General features: G+C 42.6%; 1 protein-coding gene and 1 pseudogene across 1 annotated transcript in view; both read right to left on the bottom strand.

Annotated features, from left to right (window-relative positions):
• The window catches only part of LOC149454648 (aquaporin-2-like), a 50,486-nt gene that overhangs the window by 13,022 nt on the left and 15,395 nt on the right, over positions 1-22,069 (bottom strand). Inside the window, exon 2 of the mRNA XM_089687248.1 lies at positions 10,083-10,247. Coding sequence (XP_089543374.1) covers positions 10,083-10,247 — 165 coding nt within the window. The remainder of the gene's footprint in view (positions 1-10,082; positions 10,248-22,069) is intronic.
• Positions 14,025-14,198, bottom strand: LOC149454649 (U2 spliceosomal RNA; annotated as a pseudogene).

Raw genomic sequence — 22,069 nt, 5'->3', positions numbered from 1 at the left:
ATGGCAGGACAGTGTCCTCCTTCATATGCAGAGCTAGGCAGGAACGTGCCTGTGATGAGTCCTCTTCTGGCATGCAGTCCCCCACCAGTCCTTCCTCCCCTCCTGTTCACCCCATTTGATGTCACATACAAGAACCTGGGATGGACAGGAGTGGAGGAGGGGAGCTCCTCATTGAGTATTGCAAGCATGTGTTACTGCATATAGAGACTGATTTTACTGTTGTGGGTTTAGTAACACTTTAAGGTAAAAAAAAAAAACTTTTAATAGTAGCTCCCCCACAGCCCTGCAAAAACCCACTAAATCTTGATTCAGTGCCATGCACCTCTGTAGCACCTCTTCTCCCTTCTCCCCAGTCTCACAGGCTTGACTAAGAGCAGCAGGAGCCATTGACCATCAGTGTCTGAACAGACAAACGGCCCAGCTCAGGATCAAGCATGCACGAGTACTCCCATAGGAAACGGCTTTCTATATGGGCACTCAGTGGAGGGGAGGAGCCAGAAGCATTAGGGGGGACCAAAAAGAGGACGTTCAGGGCCACTTTGTGCAAAACCACTACACAGAGCAGGTAAGCATAGCATGTTTATTATTTTAATAAAAAAATAAAACTTTACAAACACATTGTGTATTGTCAATGGTCAAAATTTAAAGTGAATTTTCACCCTTCCCTCATTTTTTTTAAAACCCCTGATTACTCTGTGTTGTGTTGTGCACATTTCAGATACTCACCCACCCAACGGTTGCTGGAAGCAGGATACTTTTCACCTATACTGTATTTATTCCACACCTAGACTGCACCTATACTGCATGACTGCAAGACTGTTATTTAGTGCACCAACTCTTCTCAAAGGGCCCCCTCTATAGCCGGAAGAAGAACATTATAAAAGTCTGTCCCTCACCTAACCATTCTACTAGTCCCTTCTCATTATTCATTTATCGGGTACCTCCACCCAGTGAGGCTAGGCCTAGCATAGTCCCCAGTAAATCACCTAGGCAGTATAGTCTCCTGAACATAAATTAATCTCCATTGATGCTCTTCAGTGACTTTGTTACTGTTTACGCTGATCTGCCACAAAGTGCCATCTCATGTCTAGTGCTTGCTACTGATTTAATTTTATATCAAATTGTGTCATTACTATTGCAGATCTATTTTATGCTTTCTTTCATCACCATCAATATAGAGTGACAATACATTAAGACTTGCCTTTACTAACTTGTTTAGAGCCTGTTTCTTGATATAGTACCACTACTTGGTATCAGGTATTGCCTTCAGTGATTTTCTGTGATATCGCATGCTCTGTGTATTCAATCTACTGTGTCAGATGGGCTAAGGCTCTTGAGGAGGTTGAGGCAAGGAACAGAGGACCCATTCAACCAGCAGCTGATACGAGTATAGCGCTACAACCTTTTCTGTCTATTCTACTTTTTTTCATTGATATCTCGTCTAATACATGGGCCTCATTCTTTAAGCCCAAGTACAGATAAAACCTTTTTTTTTCATTGGCTATAGAAAGGAAAAGTTAGGGTCTTTGCCAGCTCTTTATTGCTGTTTGTAAGCCTTTTGGAGAGATTTTCCTTACAGGAAGTGATGAATAATCTCCCCAACACAGACAAAAACAAAAATACATTTTTAAAAGTGTGAAAACTTAGAACTTCTGACATTTTTATTGTTGTTGTTGTTACTGCTGCTGTCTGTACATTCCTTTCCTGATGGAAACTACTCTCATTTTCTGTACTGGTGTCACTAGGGCAGGAAGTGAAGGAAAATGTGGCCAGTGGGCTCACAGTCAGAAGTATAAACCTGGGCGTTGTTGCAACCCCTCCTTGCTGTATCTAAAACCAAAAAAAAGAAGTTTGGATGAAGTTAGGCTTTAATAGTTAATATATGAATATAGCGGTTATATTACAGAGAGTAAAATAAGCATTCTTTAGATCCTTTAATGGTTTATTATCTCAGTACTCCTCTCTTCCTACCAAGAGATTCTCCTTGACTTGTAAATGAAACATAATTGTATCTGTGAAGGCTATTGCCTAGCGTGATAGTTATTGTTGGTGTAGCTATAAATTATGGTTTATGAATATACAATATGCTGAAGTATGTGTCTATCTATGCATATAGCTAATTTATGAGCAATAATATACCCACTGCCATTAACTGAATGGTCTTTTTTCACTATTATTGAAAGACGCATTTAGTAGTTGTAGGATATCAAAGCTTCCCAGAAGCTGAGTAAAAGAGAGTTGGTAATCATCTATATTGTTAGAAGATTCCTACAGAACAAGAAATGAGGATTCCTGTTTCTACCAATAGACATCATAACCCTGCGATGGTAGACTAATACGAGAGAACATGAGTTCAGGGAACAAGGGATACTGCTTGTGATAATCAGGCAGTCCTGGGGAGTAACACATCTGTAATAATGCAAACAATGAAAGTGCTCATTATCATAGAAATTTTTCAATGCGTCAGTAAACATCAATAAATGATCAGAGATCAATCTCTTTGCTTCATTAGAGAAGGCAACAATCCAAGATAAGATAACGTTTATATGTGCAATCCTCTGATCCAGAGATGGAAGTGTCAAACCATAAGGCTATCATTCAAACTGAGGTTTAGTAATTGATTGTAGTAGTCAACACATTTCAGGAGCCAAAAATCACACCTTCATCAGGGCTTAAAGTATTGAGATAACATATGAGTGAAAACAGCGCCAAAAAATAAAATATAAAATTCAAGCTGCTAAACCTCACCCTCTACCAGAGGTAATAATGTAAATCAAAGTGAAAAGCTAGCGCTAATTAAACAAACTTATTTTTGTGACAGTGATGCACAAAATATAAAAATAAATACAATAAAAAATTGTGCAAATATTCATAAAAAATACAGAATATTTAATAAAGTGAGTCAAACAATGTCTCTAATGTCTTTCAATTCAAAAGTGTCATAATGTTGAAAATCCACCACCAGTTCTGCAAAACTCCATCACCAATAGAACTGAATAAACTCACAAGAGCAAATTGCTAGTAAAATTATAAACTAGCAAATTGCATGTTAACTCTGGGAGCAATGGTCTGCAGACTGATGACCGGCAGCAGAACGTCTTTCTTATAATGTACGGATCTTCGTATATCATATAGGCTCAAAGGAAGAGAACAGAGCAGGAAATAGTGTAATATTGTATAGCAGGTTTTTATTTAAAAGTTTTATAACCAAACAACTCACATTTTTAAGTTCTATAAGCCGACACTAGCATAAACCGCAAACACATAAAACCGCTTTAAAAGCCGGAGGCGCCAGCAGCTTATGGCACGTGGCAACGTCACTCCGAGGCTCCACCCTACACGTTTCGTCACTTAACCACTTGCCTACCAGGCACTTATACCCCCTTCCTTACCAGGCCAATTTTCAGCTTTCAGTGCTGCCGCACTTTGATTGACAATTGCGCGGTCATGCAACATTGTACCTATATGAAATTTTGATCATTTTTTTCTCACAAATAGAGCTTTCTTTTGGTGGTATTTAATCGCCACTGGGCGCTTTACTTTTTGCGCTATAAATAAAAAAAGTGCAAAAAATTTGAAAAAAAAAAAAAAGTTTATTTGTTTCTTTTATAAAATTTTTCAAACAGGTATTTTTTTTCCTTCACTGATGTGCGTTGATGAGGCAGCACTGATGGGCACTGATAGGCGGCACTGATGGGCACTGATAGGAGGCACTGATGGGCGCTGATAGGCAGCACTAAAGGGCACTGATAGGCAGAACTAATGAGGTGGCACGGATAGGCGGCACTGATAGACAGCACTAATTAGGGGTCACGGATAGGCGGCACTAATATGCAGCACTGATAGGCGGCACTGATAGGTGACACTGATGATGGGTACTGATAGACGGCACTGACTGGCATCACTGCTGGGCACTGACTGGCGGCACTGACTGGCACAACCCCTGGGCACTGACTGGTGGCACTGACTGGCAGCACTGCTGGGCTGCACTGGTGGGTGGCACTGGTGGGCAGCACTGGTGGGTGGGCACAGGTGGGTGGCACTGGTGGGCACAGGTGGGTGGCACTGCTGGGCACATGTAGGTGGCACTTCTGGGCACATGTAGGTGGCACTGCAGAGTGGCACAGGTGGGTGCACTGCTGGGCACAGCTGGGTGCACTGCTGGGCACAGGTGGGTGCACTGATGGGCACGGGTGGGCGGAGCTAGTGGGCGCACTGCTGGGCGGAACTTGCGGGTGGCACTGCTGGGCACCGATCATCAGGGCACTGATCATCAGTGCCCTGATGATCGTTGCCGATCCCCGCTCTGACAACTGCCGGTTCTCGGCAGTACTTTCCTCACGATCTGACAGCGTGAGGAAAGTGCAGCCGAGAACCGGCACTTGCATTTCCTTCTGATCAGCGTGTCATTGGACACCGCTGATCAGGTGGTAAAAGGCCGCTGTGATTGGCCTTTTACCACATCACGTGATCAGCTGTGTCCGTAGGACACAGCGATCACGGAGATCGCCGGGTGCGCGCCCCCTGGGGCGCGCAGGAGAGCGCGATCTGGGAGGACGTCATATGACGTCCACTCAGAACTGGCCGGCCGCAGTGAAGCCGTCATTCGGCTATCTGCGGTCGGCAGCTGGTTAATGTCTTCACGGAGTGGAAGGGTGAACATCACCGCATACAAACAATTTATACTCCACATGATAGATGTATAAGAGCAAATTAGTTTGGCAAAAATGCATATATAAATGTCATTTCAGAGCAACTTTAAAGCATTCTAATATCCTAACCCATATACTTATATGATAATCATTATGTACTCGATTTGGGCAATATAAGAATCAATTATCATTTAAAGGGCCAGTCAATATTAAAGCAGAACTCTACCTCTCAACGTACAATAATATAAATAAAAAAATATACATAAAAAAATTATCAAAAATATATTAAAAAATGTGCGCTGAAAAAGGGGATCAATCCTCTGATACATCAAACATGTATATATTATCCAAATATGCAATCAAAGAATATAAATTAATATCCATATTATGCCACAAATATCAATGTCAGCCCATCTGCCCCACCAACTCAGGCCGAGGTAATATCTATGATGGCCAACACTTAATAAGTGACACCAAAAGTAATTAACATCTATATCAACTCCATCTAGAAATCTGTGAGAAAACAGTTAAGATCGATGTCAGTATTTAACCCCTGGGGTCGCAGAGTATTTAAATTATAAATCCAATAAGTTTCCCTTTTGGAAACCTCCTTTAACATGTCTATTCCTCTCCAATGTTGAACAATTTTATCAATACCATAAAAAGTCAGTAAATTTGGATTACAATTATGTTGTAACTTAAAGTGTCTAGAAACACTATGTTTATCAAAGCCTTTTTTTATATTGTTAATATGTTTTCCTATTCTAGTTTTCAATGACCTAATTGTTCTTCCCACATATTGAAAATGGCAAGGACACTCTAACACATAAAACACATGTGTAGGGTCACATGATATTAATGATTTGATCTTATATTTCTTTTTAGTGGAAGTTGATACAAAATTCTTTACCGTTCTATTCCTATTTTTCAAGGTATTTTTACAAACCTTGCATTTCTTACAGCAATAAAAACCTTCCAACCCTGGAAAAAGGCTGATAGATTTTGGTGGATCAATGATATTATGCATAATTCTCGTTATTAATGATTTATTTCTCCTATAGACAAATTTCGGTCTTTTGGGAATGATATTCTTTAATGTTTCATCTCTCAATAGAATAGGCCAGTATTTTTTAAAAATCTCTTCTATGTCTTTATATTGGGCATTGAAATCTGTAATAAACATAACTCCTTCATTTACCTTACTATAATCCTTGTTTTTCTCAAAAAGGGACTCTCTATTTTTTTGTAAGATCTCTTTTTTTTCTAAAATGAACTATTATATCCTTTTTCTATGAACCTCCTTATCAGCGTATCAGTTTGTGCTATGAAATCTGTATTTCTATTACAATTTCTTCTAATTCGGGTGAATTGACTCCTAGGGGTACTATAAAGCCACCTAGGGTGGTGGAAGCTCAATACAGGTATATAGCTATTCCTGTCAACATCTTTGAAAAAAGATTTGGTATAAATTTGACCTTCAAACTTAAATAAGGTGAGGTCCAAAAAATCTACTTGATTCAAGTCACTAGTCATTGTAAAAATTATTATTATTATTATTATTATTATTATTATTATTATTAATAACCCTGGAGAACACTTCAAGTTCATCCTGGGTACCTTTCCAAACAATAATAATATCATCAATGTACCTCCTATATATAGTGCCATCTCTGGACATCTATTGTAGATACATTCCTCTTCCCATTTAGCCATCACCAGATTGGCAACACTAGGGGCATATTTGGCTCCCATAGCTACACCCTTACACTGTTGAAAAAAAGTGTTCTTTTTCATTTTGTAAGGGAGGATTATATCCCCTGTTAGCTTTTTTTCTCATCTTTGTTCTTGGAGAGATTTCCCCTCACTTCCTGTCCGTTAGCCGAAACAGGAAGTGAGAGGAAATCCCTCCAAAATGAGGAAATCCTGGTCACCAGAGTCAACAGAACTAGTATCCTCTTTGGAAGATTTCCCCTCTATTGATGTTCCAATGTCAACCTAAAATTTGTGATTTTCTTTTACTTTCAATTTCTATGATAAACAGGACAAATAGAGAGGGTGAGTCTCCTTAACCACTTGCCCTCCTCAGGATTTACCCCCCTTCCTAACCAGGCCATTTTTTGCAATACAGCGCTGCGTTAATTTCACTGACAATTGTGTGGTCATGCAACGCTGCACCAAAATGAAGTTTACAGCCTTTTTTCCCACAAATAGAGCTTCCTTTCAGTGGTATTTGATCACCTCTTTTTGTTTTATTTTTTACGCTATAAACAAAAAAAGACCAACAATTTTGAGAAAAAAAAACTTATTTTTGACTTTTTGCTATTCAACATGTCCAGTAAAAAAATTTGAAAAATCTAATTTCGTCATAAATTTAGGGCAAAATGTATTCTGCTGCATGTCTTTGCTAAAAAGAAATCTCAATACATGTAAATTAATTGGTTTACGTGAAAGTTATAGTGTTTACAAATGGCAGTATATATACTGGAATTTAAATTTTTTTTTTCACTAGCAATGGCTGCGATCAGCGACTTATAGTGGGACTGCGGCGGGCATTCTAACATTGGGGGGAACTGACTTGGAGTCACTGACATCCCCAGAGACACCAATACAGTGATCAGTGCCAATAAAAAGCACTGATACTGTACTAATGGCACTGGGCAGGAAGGGGTTAATATCTGGAGCGATCAAAGGGTTAACTGTGTGCTCTTTGGTTTTTTTTTTGGTTTTTTGTGTGTTGTGTGTGCTGTGTTTCACTTTAAGCACACTGCTTTGTATGGCTCTGCTATGCATTGTGCAGGAGCTAACAGGAGAAAGATCTGTGTTGTTTATATACAGGTCTCTCCCCCATTGGTAATACTTGGTGATCACCAATTGCCAGGGAGGAATCACTGGCCAAGACCCGATGATTGAAAGCCAAGGCCGTGAATGGCACCGTGGATGGGGCCCCTACCCGGAACTGCAAAATCACATATATATACATGTGCCACCCTGTTGCAGTATTCCTGCTACAGGGCGACGCGGAAGCAGTTAACGGGGGCACAAACAACAATAAAAACTGACAAGTGTTCCAATGCATCTCCACCCTATCAACAACAAGAAAACAGAAAGTTTTGCCTTTAGTTACACTTTAAAAGAATGTTGGGGTTTCCAGTCTGGAAATCCCGAGGTAATTGGTGATGTAGTTGGTGTGTGTACACAATGCAGCATGGTGCTGTTCAGTTTGGGAAACTTTCAAACTAATGGCTGAACAGAACCGTGCCGCAATGTGTACACAAACCAGCTATATCACCAGTCACATTCCTTTATGCTCTGATAAAGGGGATGATTTTGGACCCCTGAAATGCGTTGGATACTACACCCAATCAATAAATGTCTTTCTTGATTATAATCTTTTGGTGTGGCACTTCATCTCCAGATCAGAATTTTGCCTACACAACCCAGGGTTGTGACTCCTTTGTTGGCGGATGTGGCCAACCTATCAATCAGATGCTCTACAAGGATCATATTAACATAACAGTTTGAACACAAGGCTATCACTCACTTCCAGCTCCAAGTTCCAGCATTATCTACTTACCCCCCCCCTCTGAAAAGCGATTGGCAGTAGATCACATTTTAGAGGGGGATAGAGTAGCAGCTGGCAGACATTCAGGAGGCAATGTAGCCACCTTCTGAATGATTGCTTTTCTTTGCAGCTTTTTTTGGCAAACTTTTCATGTCTCTTCTGCAATGAAAGCCTGCCTGCTCACTGTTTGTCACAGCGGAACTTCATTTCTGCATAAAAAGATAATTTCCTTGCAAAGTTAACTGTCGATTTGCCTTTAGTAAATCAACCCCAATATTTCTGGATCTGCGGATCATTTTTCTGTGCAGTTTTCATTGATAGGAACCCTTGATTATATTTTGTTCATCTTATGCTGGAATCACCCCTGAATGTCAAAGGTTTGGTTAAATGAGTTCTCATTTTCCCCTATGTCGCTGCAATATGCTGGGAAACTTTTATTTGTACCAATATTGATACATATGTTTTTTTCTCTGCTGTTCATCGTTTCAAGGCTGCTCTAGATCGCTTCTTAGATTCCCACAGTTCTAGCAGTGGAGCGCCCTCTACTGCCTGACTAAGTGTCCTTGCTAAATTTTTGTTAGAAAGTAGAAATCCCCTTTACAGGATATTTAAACCCAAGAACAAAAAAAATTAATGTATTGCAGTTTACTAGTTCTTAAAGTGGTCTTAGCAGCATTTTTTTTAAATAACAAACATGTCATACTTACCTGCTCTGTGTAGTGGTTTTGCACAGAGCAGCTCCGCTCCTCCTCTACTCGGATCCCCGCTGGTGCTCCTGGCCACTCCCTTCTGCCAAGTGCCCCCACAGCTTTTAGCTTACTATGGGGCACCTAAACAGGCTGCTCATTCACACACAAAGCCTTGGCACCCTCTCTACCCTCATTGGCTCACTGCCTGTGAGTGACTGTAGTGGGAGCCAATGGTTCTCGCTGCTGTCTCAGCCAATGAAGAGGAAGAGTCCCTGGAGAGCTGAGACTCTCGTGAACATCACTGAATCGCGATGAGTTTTGGGGGGGGGGTGGGCTGCTGCATACAAAAGGTTTTTTATCTGCATACATACAATGCAAGAAGGAAAAAAACTTCAGCCTTTACAACCACTTTTAATGTGGTGGCTGCTTTAGATTTATTTTTCTACATTTCAGTCCCTCAGTTCTGTCCGGTGATCCTGCCAGTAACACACTTTCAGTCCTAGGATGACAATGCTCACACCTGTACTGTATCTAAGGAGGTACAGCATTGCTACCCTGGGCTGTTGTATTGATTTGGATTACAAACACCTAGCTTTCTGAGCTCTCTTCTGTGAACTACTAACCCCTCCTCCCTATGTAAAGGAGATGAGGAAAGGAGGAGGTGTTTGTAGCCCAAATCAGGAGAGCAGCCTAGGGTAATAACTCTATAAACAAATGGCAACCACCCCAACCTATAACTGACCTTTGCAGTAAGGAGCACATGGAAGGGTGAGGCATGTCAAAAAACAACAAAAAAATTCCCAACTCACTTACCAGCCAACCTGCAACAAACCAAATGACCCTGTCTAACAGTTCACGTTAAAAACAAGGGGTTTAGTCACACAAATTTGCAAATATTTGTGTAAGCTGCAGTGACTATGTCAAGGCACCCCAGTGTACTGCAGTCCTAACACTATAATTTTGAGAGTCAAATCCGCACCGCATATGTGTGAATAAGCTCTAACAGTGTTCCCAACATAGATACAGTGCAGTGAGTGAGCGTTGCCCCCTAGGATAGGAAGTGTGTTATATACTTGATGAAAAAATAAAAAAAAATGGGAAAAGCCTGAAAAAAAGAGAACAAAACAAATACATATCCCATTGCTTACACAACTAGTAAAGAACATATCTAATTCTTACTCCAAGTAGGTGTCCAAAAGCCACAGAAAAACCAATAGACAGAGCTGGAGATCCCAAATTATCTGTCCTTCGATTATCGGTGGAGGCAAATATACACAGAACCAGCTGAAGAGTTAGCAATAGCTCAATGGTAAAAGCCTTTCCAGCCTCCGTGTTATTAAATAACTAAACAAAAACAAAAAAACACACCATGATTATGGATATTTTATTTAACTGAGTAATAGTACAATAATATGTGATCACAAACAATCTGCAGTTAATTAATGCATTGATAAACTTTGTGCTAGGAACAGAATTCATCATTAAAGCAGTATTATATCCAAAAATACAATTATTTATATTATGTATTATATTGCAGTTTGCCAGTTATTCTAAGTCTGTTATTTTTCAACTTCCTTTAACAGAATACTTTTTTAAACATAGGACCAACAGAATAAAATAGTGATTGTTGCAATTTTTTATGCCATATGATATTTGCACAGTAATTTTTAAATGCAAATTTTTTGAAAAGAAAAATTTTGGTGCACACAAACACAATATAATACCCATTTTTAGCAAAATATAAAAGACGAGGTTACACCAAGTAAATAGATATCTAACATGTTACATTTTAAAATTGCGTACGCCTGTGGAACGGCACCAGACTATGGTACCTAAAAAATCTCCATAGGCAATGCTTTAAAAGCCTTTATAAGTTACCAGTTTAAAGTTATACAGGAGGTCTGGTGCTAGAATTATTGCTCTTGCTCTGACAATCACGGTAATACCTCATGTGTGGTGTGAACTCCGTTTACACATGCGTGCTGGACTTACGTATGCGTTCACCTTTGCGCATGAGCATGGAGGCAGGGACACTTTACATTTTTTTAATTATTTTATTATTTATTTCATTTTTTTAAACATTTTTTACATTGTCTCTTTAATTTTTTTTTTATTGCTATCACAAGGGATGGACAATAGCTGGAGAAGTGACAGGTTCTTTTTACTGAGACATCTGGGGTCTGTTAGATCCCAGATCTCTCCTCTGCCCTTAAAAGCATCTGATCAAACCAAATCGGGTTTGATCAGATGCTTTCACAAGGCAGTAATGGCTTGTATACATCCTGGTGAAACCAGAAGTGTCAAAACCCTCATTGCTTCTAGTTTCTTATACTATAGAGATAACACTGTTCAACAGGTAAAACGTTTTGGGCATAAAATTAGCTAATCTTACATAATTTTGGGGTGCTGAAAACGAAAATGACCCTAAAAAATGTTGATTGGCTCTAGTTTCCATGATATATTCACCCATCTAATGACGTAAGCCATTCAAAATTATGATGCAACTTCAGCCGCATATTGCGCAATTGATACTGGTGACCAATAGAAAATTGCATGTATACTGAGATGATGCAATATTAGCCTTTAATTGCATCACTTCACTGCATAAAAGCTGCAGTATCTGTAGCTGATTGTAGTTCGACAGCGTCTTTACATTTCGTTTTATGCTTATATAGGCTACTCAGTAATGCCTCGAACTTGTGTGAATAAAGCAGATAATTTCTGCTATATCTGCGGTGAAATAACTTTTATCTCACAAAAAAGGAGGATAACAGGAATGATTAAGAAAGCCTACAACTTGTATTTTGGCTGCAAGATAGGAGACCAGGACAAGAGCTGGGCACCACATATATGCTGCAATTCTTGTGGGACGGCACTGGAGCAATGGTTGAATGGAAAAAAGGCATCTATGCCTTTCGCTGTGCCAATGATTTGGAGAGTCTCTAAAAATGTCTCTAAAAATTCTCTAAAAACATGTCTCTAAAAATTCATTTTCTACATTCGCATCTGGATTTTTTCCCACCAAACTGTGGAGCAGTGAGTGATGAACACGGAGAGCGCTTCCATCAAGACATTGCAGCTATGGAAAGAAGATATCAAGGTAAATGGAGCCCATCAATGCTTGCTGACTATTGCTGGACAGTTGTAAGAGATAGCCCTTTCCTCGAATACAAGAGAAAAGCCAAGAGAAGCAAAACCGACACAAACTGAAGACAAAACTAGTGAGAATCCTAAGTATTAAAATGATTCAACTTAGCTTATGGCTATAATTTTTCTTGGTAATCCTATGCAATATATTATGCCATTTAGGCTTTGTTATGTAGTCAATATCACTTGCTTTATATTTGTGGAAAGACATCTATCTATATAATTATTGTGCATTATGTAGTCATTATGCCTATAGTAGAAAACTTTCCGTTTACAGAAAAACTAGAGCCAATTGACAAATTTCATTGTTATATATGAACTCAGAATGTGAAATTCATTAAGAAATGGATCCTTTTGTTTCCAAAACTGGCAAAAAATAAAAATTTGTTGAACAGTGTAATCGGGAAAGTTCTGGAACTGGAAGGAGGTGGAAAGGGGGGGGGGACCCCGTCCTTTCACATTTAAAATCCAGCGTCTATTTGCAGCTCAGGTGCATTTGCATTTTTCATCATCGCCAGCTGAGAATTTTGATACTGTAATGATGCCTGCAGCTTCAGGCATCCTCCCCTTTATAACCACTGAAAGTCTAGACTGTCATATGACATCTTACGGGTGCGAAGTACATAAAAAAGCGTTAGCTAGAGTTCAGCTTTAATTTGTTAGTCATGACCACTGGCTCTTGCAGTGGTCACATGATTGGGAGCTCATCCAGTTGGCTTCTGATCAGAAGCCTGGAACAAGAGCTGTCAGTGACAGCTTGCTCAGTGTGCTGGAAGCTCGCATACTTTCAGCACACAACCTCCTGCCGCCATGAACACATATGCACTGGAGCTAGGTATTAACCACTTGCACTCCAGAGGATTTACCCCCCTTCCTGACCAGGCCCTTTTTTTGCAATACGGCGCTACATTAATTTAACTGACAATTGTGCAGTCATGCAATGCTGCACCAAAATTAAATTTATGTCCTTTTTTCCTCACAAATGGGCTTTCTTTCGGTGATATTTGGTCGCCTCTGCATTATTTTTTTTTGCGCTATAAACAAAAAAAGACCAACAATTTTGAGAACAAAAAACTATATTTTTGACTTTTTGCTATTAAACATGTCCAGTAGAAAATTTTTAAAAATCAAATTTCTTCATACAGTTAGGTCAATTACATGTAAATTATTTTTTTATTTTTCTTTTAAGTCCGCAAACGTGCAAACTACAACGAAAAACCCGTAAGTGTTCACAAAAAAGTGCAAGTGCAAAACACCACACAAAAAGTGCACTTAGGGGTGTGCTTTGTCCTACCCCCAAAGGGGTTGGACCACTACCCTGATCCCCCGGGGCACGAAGCTCCTGACAGGGACAAGGTTCCCATTTGGTCCTCCTGGCCAAAAGGCCTGGTGGACCACCGTTCCTTGTGTCCAGCCGAAGCTGGACACCCAGTACTTGGTCAGGGGGCTCTCCCGAAGAGAAAACCCCCTAGGGACAGGGGAGGAAGGAACCAAAAGGCCACACATTCTCCCCCTAGACTTCAGGGCAGGCCCGAGGACCCACACCCTCCATCATGTGAAGAAAACACACACATAAGTAAAAAGTGACAAACGTGGGAGTGAAAAAATAAATAAAATAAATAAATAAATATATATATCTAAAAAAATTAAAAAAGTGGTCGTGCCAAATTGTGCACTAACCAGGCCCTGAGGCCTGTAGCAAAAATTGCCCAGAACTTAGCCAAAAGGCCCGGTCCTAGAGGCGCAGTGCAAAAAGTGTTTAAACTCAGTGACCATGTGCTCTTTCGCAACATGGGGTCCCACACCCAAGTGCTACTCAGAACACCCCTGAGGCGACTACTCAGGGGGCACTGTGTTTGCGGACTCTCTGCCTTCCCAGCCCCTGGCCAGACAAGGTAGATCCGTCCAAATCAGGAGGTACTGGGTCCTTCCGGTCTTCTCGGGGGAATTACTCCCAGGGCCCCAGCTTAACTCGTGGGCTCCCCGGTTTCTGTCCCCCCGGTACTAGCCTTCCAGACCCCCATCATACCAGTGAGGGTACTATACAACAGCCATCCCCACAAAGCTAGAATGGCCGGGAGCACCCCCACTGGACACTGATAAGAACAGATACTACACTTGATCTTAGCCAAAAGGCCGAGAAGCGATTAATTGGTTTACGTGAAAGTTACAGCGTCTACAAATGGCGGTATATTTACTGGAATGTTTTTTTTTATACTAATAATGGCAATGATCAGCGACTTATAGTGGGACTGCAGGACTGTGGCAGGCATTCTGACACTGGGGGGGAACTGACTGTCACTGACAGCCCAATGACACTAATACACTGGGCAGGAAGGGGTTAACATCTGGGGCAATCAAAGGGTTAACTGTGTGCTATTGTACTGTGTTGTCTGTGTGTGTTTTACAGTTTAAGCATGCTGCTTTGTATTGGTATGCAGAGCAATACAAAGGAGTGTGCTGGAGCTGACAAGGGAGAGATCTGTATTGTTTACATACAGACCTCTCCCGTCAGTGATACTTGGTGATCGCCCGGTGCTGGCGAAGAATCACTGGTCGAGATTCCAGCTGAAGCTGCCAATGGCAGCGCTGCCATTGGCGGCTTCAGCTATTGATCATCAGGTCCTGGCTGGTGATTCCCCGAGTATCACTGACGGGGGAGAGGTCAGTATGTAAACAATACAAATCTCTCCCCTGTCAGCTCCAGCACACTGCTGCATGCATGCCCCACCCGGCAATGCACGCCCCTTATCCGGAAATGCAAAATCATGCATATATACGTGATTTTGCGCAGCCGTGCTGCCCTGTAGCAGTATTTCTGCTATAGGGCAGTGGGCAAGCGGTTAAAGCCCACCTTTCTTTCCCCTGCGCATATGTGTTATGTGGTTGGCAAGACGTTAAGAACTAGAGATGAGCGAATCGAAGTATCCGAAGTGGAATTCGAGTCGAATTTCGGAAAAATTTCGATTCGTGCCGAATCCGAAAAACAGCCTAATTCGGACGCGCGAATCGAAATTTTTCCGAAAATGGCGGCTGACATGTGCGGCGACGGAGCGGGGATGTCGGGGAAGGCGCGCAGACAAGGCGCGCTGCCCCATAATGCATTCCTCAACGACATGTGATCGCATCAGCCAATCAGCAGCCAGCCAGCCAGCACTGTGTAATGGTCGAGGTATATATAGCGGCCATTTTGGAAATCTTCATTTGCCTGCAGTCATTGAACAGAGGCAGACCGCTCTGTACTAGGGACAGGGACAGAGTTAGGGCCACAGAAACGAGAATTGGGGACAGAGAGAAGTTACTTAGGGACAGAGAACCATTACTCAGGGACACAGACTTGTTAATGAGGGCCACAGAATCGTTATTTAGGGACAAAGAAACGCTAGTTAGGGCCACAGAATTCATACTCAGGGACAGACAGAATTGTTACTCAGTGCCAGAGAATTGTTACTTAGGGCCACAGAAACGTTATTAGGGCCACAGAATTTTTACTCAGGGACAGACAGAATTGTTACTGAGTGCCAGAGAATTGTTACTCAGGGACAGACAGAATTGTTACTGAGTGCCAGAGAATTCTTACTCAGGGCCACAGAATTCATTCTCAGGGACAGACAGAATTGTTACTCAGGGACAGACAGAATTGTTACTGAGTGCCAGAGAATTGTTACTCAGGGACAGACAGAATTGTTACTGAGTGCCAGAGAATTGTTACTCAGGGACAGACAGAATTGTTACTGAGTGCCAGAGAATTGTTACTCAGGGACAGACAGAATTGTTACTGAGTGCCAGAGAATTGTTACTCTCACAGACACAAAATTGTTACTTGCACAGACACAGAATTGTTACTTGCACAGACACACAATTGTTACTCAGGGCCACAGAATTCATACTCAGGGACAGACAGAATTGTTACTGAGTGCCAGAGAATTCTTACTCAGGGCCACAGAATTCATACTCAGGGACAGACAGAATTGTTACTGAGTGCCAGAGAATTGTTACTCAGGGACAGACAGAATTGTTACTGAGTGCCAGAGAATTGTTACTCTCACAGACACAAAATTGTTACTTGCACAGACACAGAATTGTTACTTGCACAGACACACAATTGTTACTCAGGGCCACAGAATTCATACTCAGGGACAGACAGAATTGTTACTGAGTGCCAGAGAATTCTTACTCAGGGCCACAGAATTCATACTCAGGGACAGACAGAATTGTTACTCAGGGACAGACAGAATTGTTACTGAGTGCCAGAGAATTGTTACTCAGGGACAGACAGAATTGTTACTGAGTGCCAGAGAATTGTTACTCTCACAGACACAAAATTGTTACTTGCACAGACACAGAATTGTTACTTGCACAGACACACAATTGTTACTCAGGGCCACAGAATTCATACTCAGGGACAGACAGAATTGTTACTGAGTGCCAGAGAATTGTTACTCAGGGACAGACAGAATTGTTACTGAGTGCCAGAGAATTGTTACTCTCACAGACACAAAATTGTTACTTGCACAGACACAGAATTGTTACTCGCACAGAGACAGAATTGTTACTCAGGGCCACAGAATTCATACTCAGGGACAGACAGAATTGTTACTGAGTGCCAGAGAATTGTTACTCAGGGAAGACAGAATTGTTACTGAGTGCCATAGAATTGTTACTCAGGGACAGACAGAATTGTTACTGAGTGCCAGAGAATTGTTACTCTCACAGACACAAAATTGTTACTTGCACAGACACAGAATTGTTACTCGCACAGAGACAGAATTGTTACTCAGGGCCACAGAATTCATACTCAGGGACAGACAGAATTGTTACTGAGTGCCAGAGAATTGTTACTCAGGGACAGACAGAATTGTTACTGAGTGCCAGAGAATTGTTACTCTCACAGACACAAAATTGTTACTTGCACAGACACAGAATTGTTACTTGCACAGACACACAATTGTTACTGAGTGCCAGAGAATTGTTACTCAGGGACAGACAGAATTGTTACTGAGTGCCAGAGAATTGTTACTCAGGGACAGACAGAATTGTTACTGAGTGCCAGAGAATTGTTACTCAGGGACAGACAGAATTGTTACTGAGTGCCAGAGAATTGTTACTCTCACAGACACAAAATTGTTACTTGCACAGACACAGAATTGTTACTCGCACAGAGACAGAATTGTTACTCAGGGCCACAGAATTCATACTCAGGGACAGACAGAATTGTTACTGAGTGCCAGAGAATTGTTACTCAGGGACAGACAGAATTGTTACTGAGTGCCAGAGAATTGTTACTCTCACAGACACAAAATTGTTACTTGCACAGACACAGAATTGTTACTTGCACAGACACACAATTGTTACTCAGGGCCACAGAATTCATACTCAGGGACAGACAGAATTGTTACTGAGTGCCAGAGAATTGTTACTCAGGGACAGACAGAATTGTTACTGAGTGCCAGAGAATTGTTACTCTCACAGACACAAAATTGTTACTTGCACAGACACAGAATTGTTACTCGCACAGAGACAGAATTGTTACTCAGGGCCACAGAATTCATACTCAGGGACAGACAGAATTGTTACTGAGTGCCAGAGAATTGTTACTCAGGGAAGACAGAATTGTTACTGAGTGCCATAGAATTGTTACTCAGGGACAGACAGAATTGTTACTGAGTGCCAGAGAATTGTTACTCTCACAGACACAAAATTGTTACTTGCACAGACACAGAATTGTTACTTGCACAGACACACAATTGTTACTCAGGGCCACAGAATTCATACTCAGGGACAGACAGAATTGTTACTGAGTGCCAGAGAATTGTTACTCAGGGACAGACAGAATTGTTACTGAGTGCCAGAGAATTGTTACTCTCACAGACACAAAATTGTTACTTGCACAGACACAGAATTGTTACTCGCACAGAGACAGAATTGTTACTCAGGGCCACAGAATTCATACTCAGGGACAGACAGAATTGTTACTGAGTGCCAGAGAATTGTTACTCAGGGAAGACAGAATTGTTACTGAGTGCCATAGAATTGTTACTCAGGGACAGACAGAATTGTTACTGAGTGCCAGAGAATTGTTACTCTCACAGACACAAAATTGTTACTTGCACAGACACAGAATTGTTACTCGCACAGAGACAGAATTGTTACTCAGGGCCACAGAATTCATACTCAGGGACAGACAGAATTGTTACTGAGTGCCAGAGAATTGTTACTCAGGGACAGACAGAATTGTTACTGAGTGCCAGAGAATTGTTACTCTCACAGACACAAAATTGTTACTTGCACAGACACAGAATTGTTACTTGCACAGACACACAATTGTTACTGAGTGCCAGAGAATTGTTACTCAGGGACAGACAGAATTGTTACTGAGTGCCAGAGAATTGTTACTCAGGGACAGACAGAATTGTTACTGAGTGCCAGAGAATTGTTACTCAGGGACAGACAGAATTGTTACTGAGTGCCAGAGAATTGTTACTCTCACAGACACAAAATTGTTACTTGCACAGACACAGAATTGTTACTCGCACAGAGACAGAATTGTTACTCAGGGCCACAGAATTCATACTCAGGGACAGACAGAATTGTTACTGAGTGCCAGAGAATTGTTACTCAGGGACAGACAGAATTGTTACTGAGTGCCAGAGAATTGTTACTCTCACAGACACAAAATTGTTACTTGCACAGACACAGAATTGTTACTTGCACAGACACACAATTGTTACTCAGGGCCACAGAATTCATACTCAGGGACAGACAGAATTGTTACTGAGTGCCAGAGAATTGTTACTCAGGGACAGACAGAATTGTTACTGAGTGCCAGAGAATTGTTACTCTCACAGACACAAAATTGTTACTTGCACAGACACAGAATTGTTACTCGCACAGAGACAGAATTGTTACTCAGGGCCACAGAATTCATACTCAGGGACAGACAGAATTGTTACTGAGTGCCAGAGAATTGTTACTCAGGGAAGACAGAATTGTTACTGAGTGCCATAGAATTGTTACTCAGGGACAGACAGAATTGTTACTGAGTGCCAGAGAATTGTTACTCTCACAGACACAAAATTGTTACTTGCACAGACACAGAATTGTTACTTGCACAGACACACAATTGTTACTCAGGGCCACAGAATTCATACTCAGGGACAGACAGAATTGTTACTGAGTGCCAGAGAATTGTTACTCAGGGACAGACAGAATTGTTACTGAGTGCCAGAGAATTGTTACTCTCACAGACACAAAATTGTTACTTGCACAGACACAGAATTGTTACTCGCACAGAGACAGAATTGTTACTCAGGGCCACAGAATTCATACTCAGGGACAGACAGAATTGTTACTGAGTGCCAGAGAATTGTTACTCAGGGAAGACAGAATTGTTACTGAGTGCCATAGAATTGTTACTCAGGGACAGACAGAATTGTTACTGAGTGCCAGAGAATTGTTACTCTCACAGACACAAAATTGTTACTTGCACAGACACAGAATTGTTACTCGCACAGAGACAGAATTGTTACTCAGGGCCACAGAATTCATACTCAGGGACAGACAGAATTGTTACTGAGTGCCAGAGAATTGTTACTCAGGGACAGACAGAATTGTTACTGAGTGCCAGAGAATTGTTACTCTCACAGACACAAAATTGTTACTTGCACAGACACAGAATTGTTACTTGCACAGACACACAATTGTTACTGAGTGCCAGAGAATTGTTACTCAGGGACAGACAGAATTGTTACTGAGTGCCAGAGAATTGTTACTCAGGGACAGACAGAATTGTTACTGAGTGCCAGAGAATTGTTACTCAGGGACAGACAGAATTGTTACTGAGTGCCAGAGAATTGTTACTCTCACAGACACAAAATTGTTACTTGCACAGACACAGAATTGTTACTCGCACAGAGACAGAATTGTTACTCAGGGCCACAGAATTCATACTCAGGGACAGACAGAATTGTTACTGAGTGCCAGAGAATTGTTACTCAGGGACAGACAGAATTGTTACTGAGTGCCAGAGAATTGTTACTCTCACAGACACAAAATTGTTACTTGCACAGACACAGAATTGTTACTTGCACAGACACACAATTGTTACTCAGGGCCACAGAATTCATACTCAGGGACAGACAGAATTGTTACTGAGTGCCAGAGAATTGTTACTCAGGGACACCTAATCGTTGAATTAAATAGTATGTCAGACAACATGCAGAGGAGTGGCAGAGGAGGCAATGTTTTAGGAGCGAGCAGACGTGGCAGCAGAGGAAGGGGTCGAGGCAGCAGTATTCGCAGCCAGAGGCCAGTGCTCCCGGTGTCATCCAGCGGTCGTGTCTCCACCGACAACCCTGCCGTCATTGATTGGTTGGCTCGGTCGTCTTCCTCTTCCCAGGTCACCTCTGACACCTACAGCCAACGGTCGGTGGGTACGTCAGACACAACCGTTAGTTGGCATGGCCCGGGACCAAGCCCACTGAAATCACGTGTCCTCTACCTGCCCCTGTCCTTTGCTGTTCCCTCACCAAGCGAAGTATCGCATGCTGTGGGCTCAGCCCCACTGTACAGTGAGGAAGAGCTAACAGAGGGCGGTCAGGAACGGGGGGAGACATCGGCCTTTTCAGCAGCCAAGCGAACAAGTACTGGCGAGGAGAGTGGCTCGGTAGCCGGTCTAGAGACAGGTCTGTCTCCTGACCCAGACGCAGCCGAGGGGGCTAGTAGTGAGGCGGAGACCCTACTTGATGATGAGGAGGTTGATCGCACTTGGCAGCCTCGTCGTCATCAGGCAATTTCTTCCGCATCATCAGGAGAAGAGGGTGGCAGCTTGGCAGCGAGCAAAACAGTCGGTGGGTTGCCCAGGAGACAGCAGCAGGGTCGCATCAGTGTCAGTGGAGCCAAACGTCCACGGAGTAGAGCACCAGCTCCACTGCAGCCTACCACCACGGCCAGTAGTGGTGCCGGTGCGCACGGAGGAAGTAGCAGTCAGCCAGTGAAGAGTAGCGGGGGCAAAGTTTCCTACTCGGTGGTGTGGCAATTTTTCCTCAAGCCGCCCGAGGAAGTAAACGTAGCCGTATGTCGACTATGTGGCCAGAAATGCAAGCGTGGCCAGGGGGCCCATGTTGGGACTACAGCGTTGCGTCAGCATATGCAGCGTCACCATTCGGTAGCCTGGGAAAACCGTGATAAACATACGGCGGTTCTGCCTGCCCCAGCCCCCGCTCCATCACCCGCTCCGTTACTTGCTCCGTCACCCGACGTCGTCAATCGCCCTCTATCAGCCAGTCAAGGCTCCAACACCTCTGCTGAGGGGAGTTGTCGCTCATTGGCATCTTCCGCTCGTTCAGATGCTCCTTCTCCTGCTACTCCTCTTCTCGGATTCCGTCAACAGTCTTTCTTGGAATCCGTATCCAAGAGACAACAGTTTGCGAGCACGCACCCGACGGTGCAAAAGCTGAACGTCCTCCTGTCCAAGTTGCTGGTGCTGCAGTCCCTCCCTTTCCAACTGGTGGACTCAGCACCTTTCCGAGAAATGATGGCTTGTGCCGCGCCGCGGTGGAGAGTGCCAAGCCGTCATTTCTTTGCCCAAAAGGCAGTGCCAGCCCTGCATTCACATGTAGAAGAGATGGTGGGCCAGTCTTTGAGCATGTCGGTCTCTGCCAAAGTGCACGGCAGCGCCGACGTGTGGAGCTGTAACTACGGTCAGGGACAGTACATGTCATTTACGGCCCACTGGGTGAACGTGGTGCCGGCACAGCCGCACCAGCAACTTGGACAGGTCACGACGCTTTTGCCTCCACGTTTGCACGTCCTTGGTCCAGCAAGCATGTCCGCCTCTACCACCTCTTTTTCCGCCGTGTCCTCAGCCGCCACCCCCGTGCCAAGTCCCATTACCCGACCGGCATATCACATGTGCAGGGCGCAACGGTGTCACGCTGTGCTGCACCTGGTATGCCTTGGCGAACGTAGTCACACAGGGGAGGAACTGCTGAGTGTAATGAACAGAGAAATCGACAGAT

Source organism: Staurois parvus, unplaced genomic scaffold (genome assembly GCF_062004578.1).
Source record: "Staurois parvus isolate SC_StPar_1 unplaced genomic scaffold, SC_StPar_1.0 ptg000422l, whole genome shotgun sequence".
Classification (NCBI taxonomy): Eukaryota; Metazoa; Chordata; class Amphibia; order Anura; family Ranidae; genus Staurois; species Staurois parvus.
Note: the sequence above shows the minus strand (reverse complement) of the source record. Positions and strands in the feature narration are given on the sequence as shown.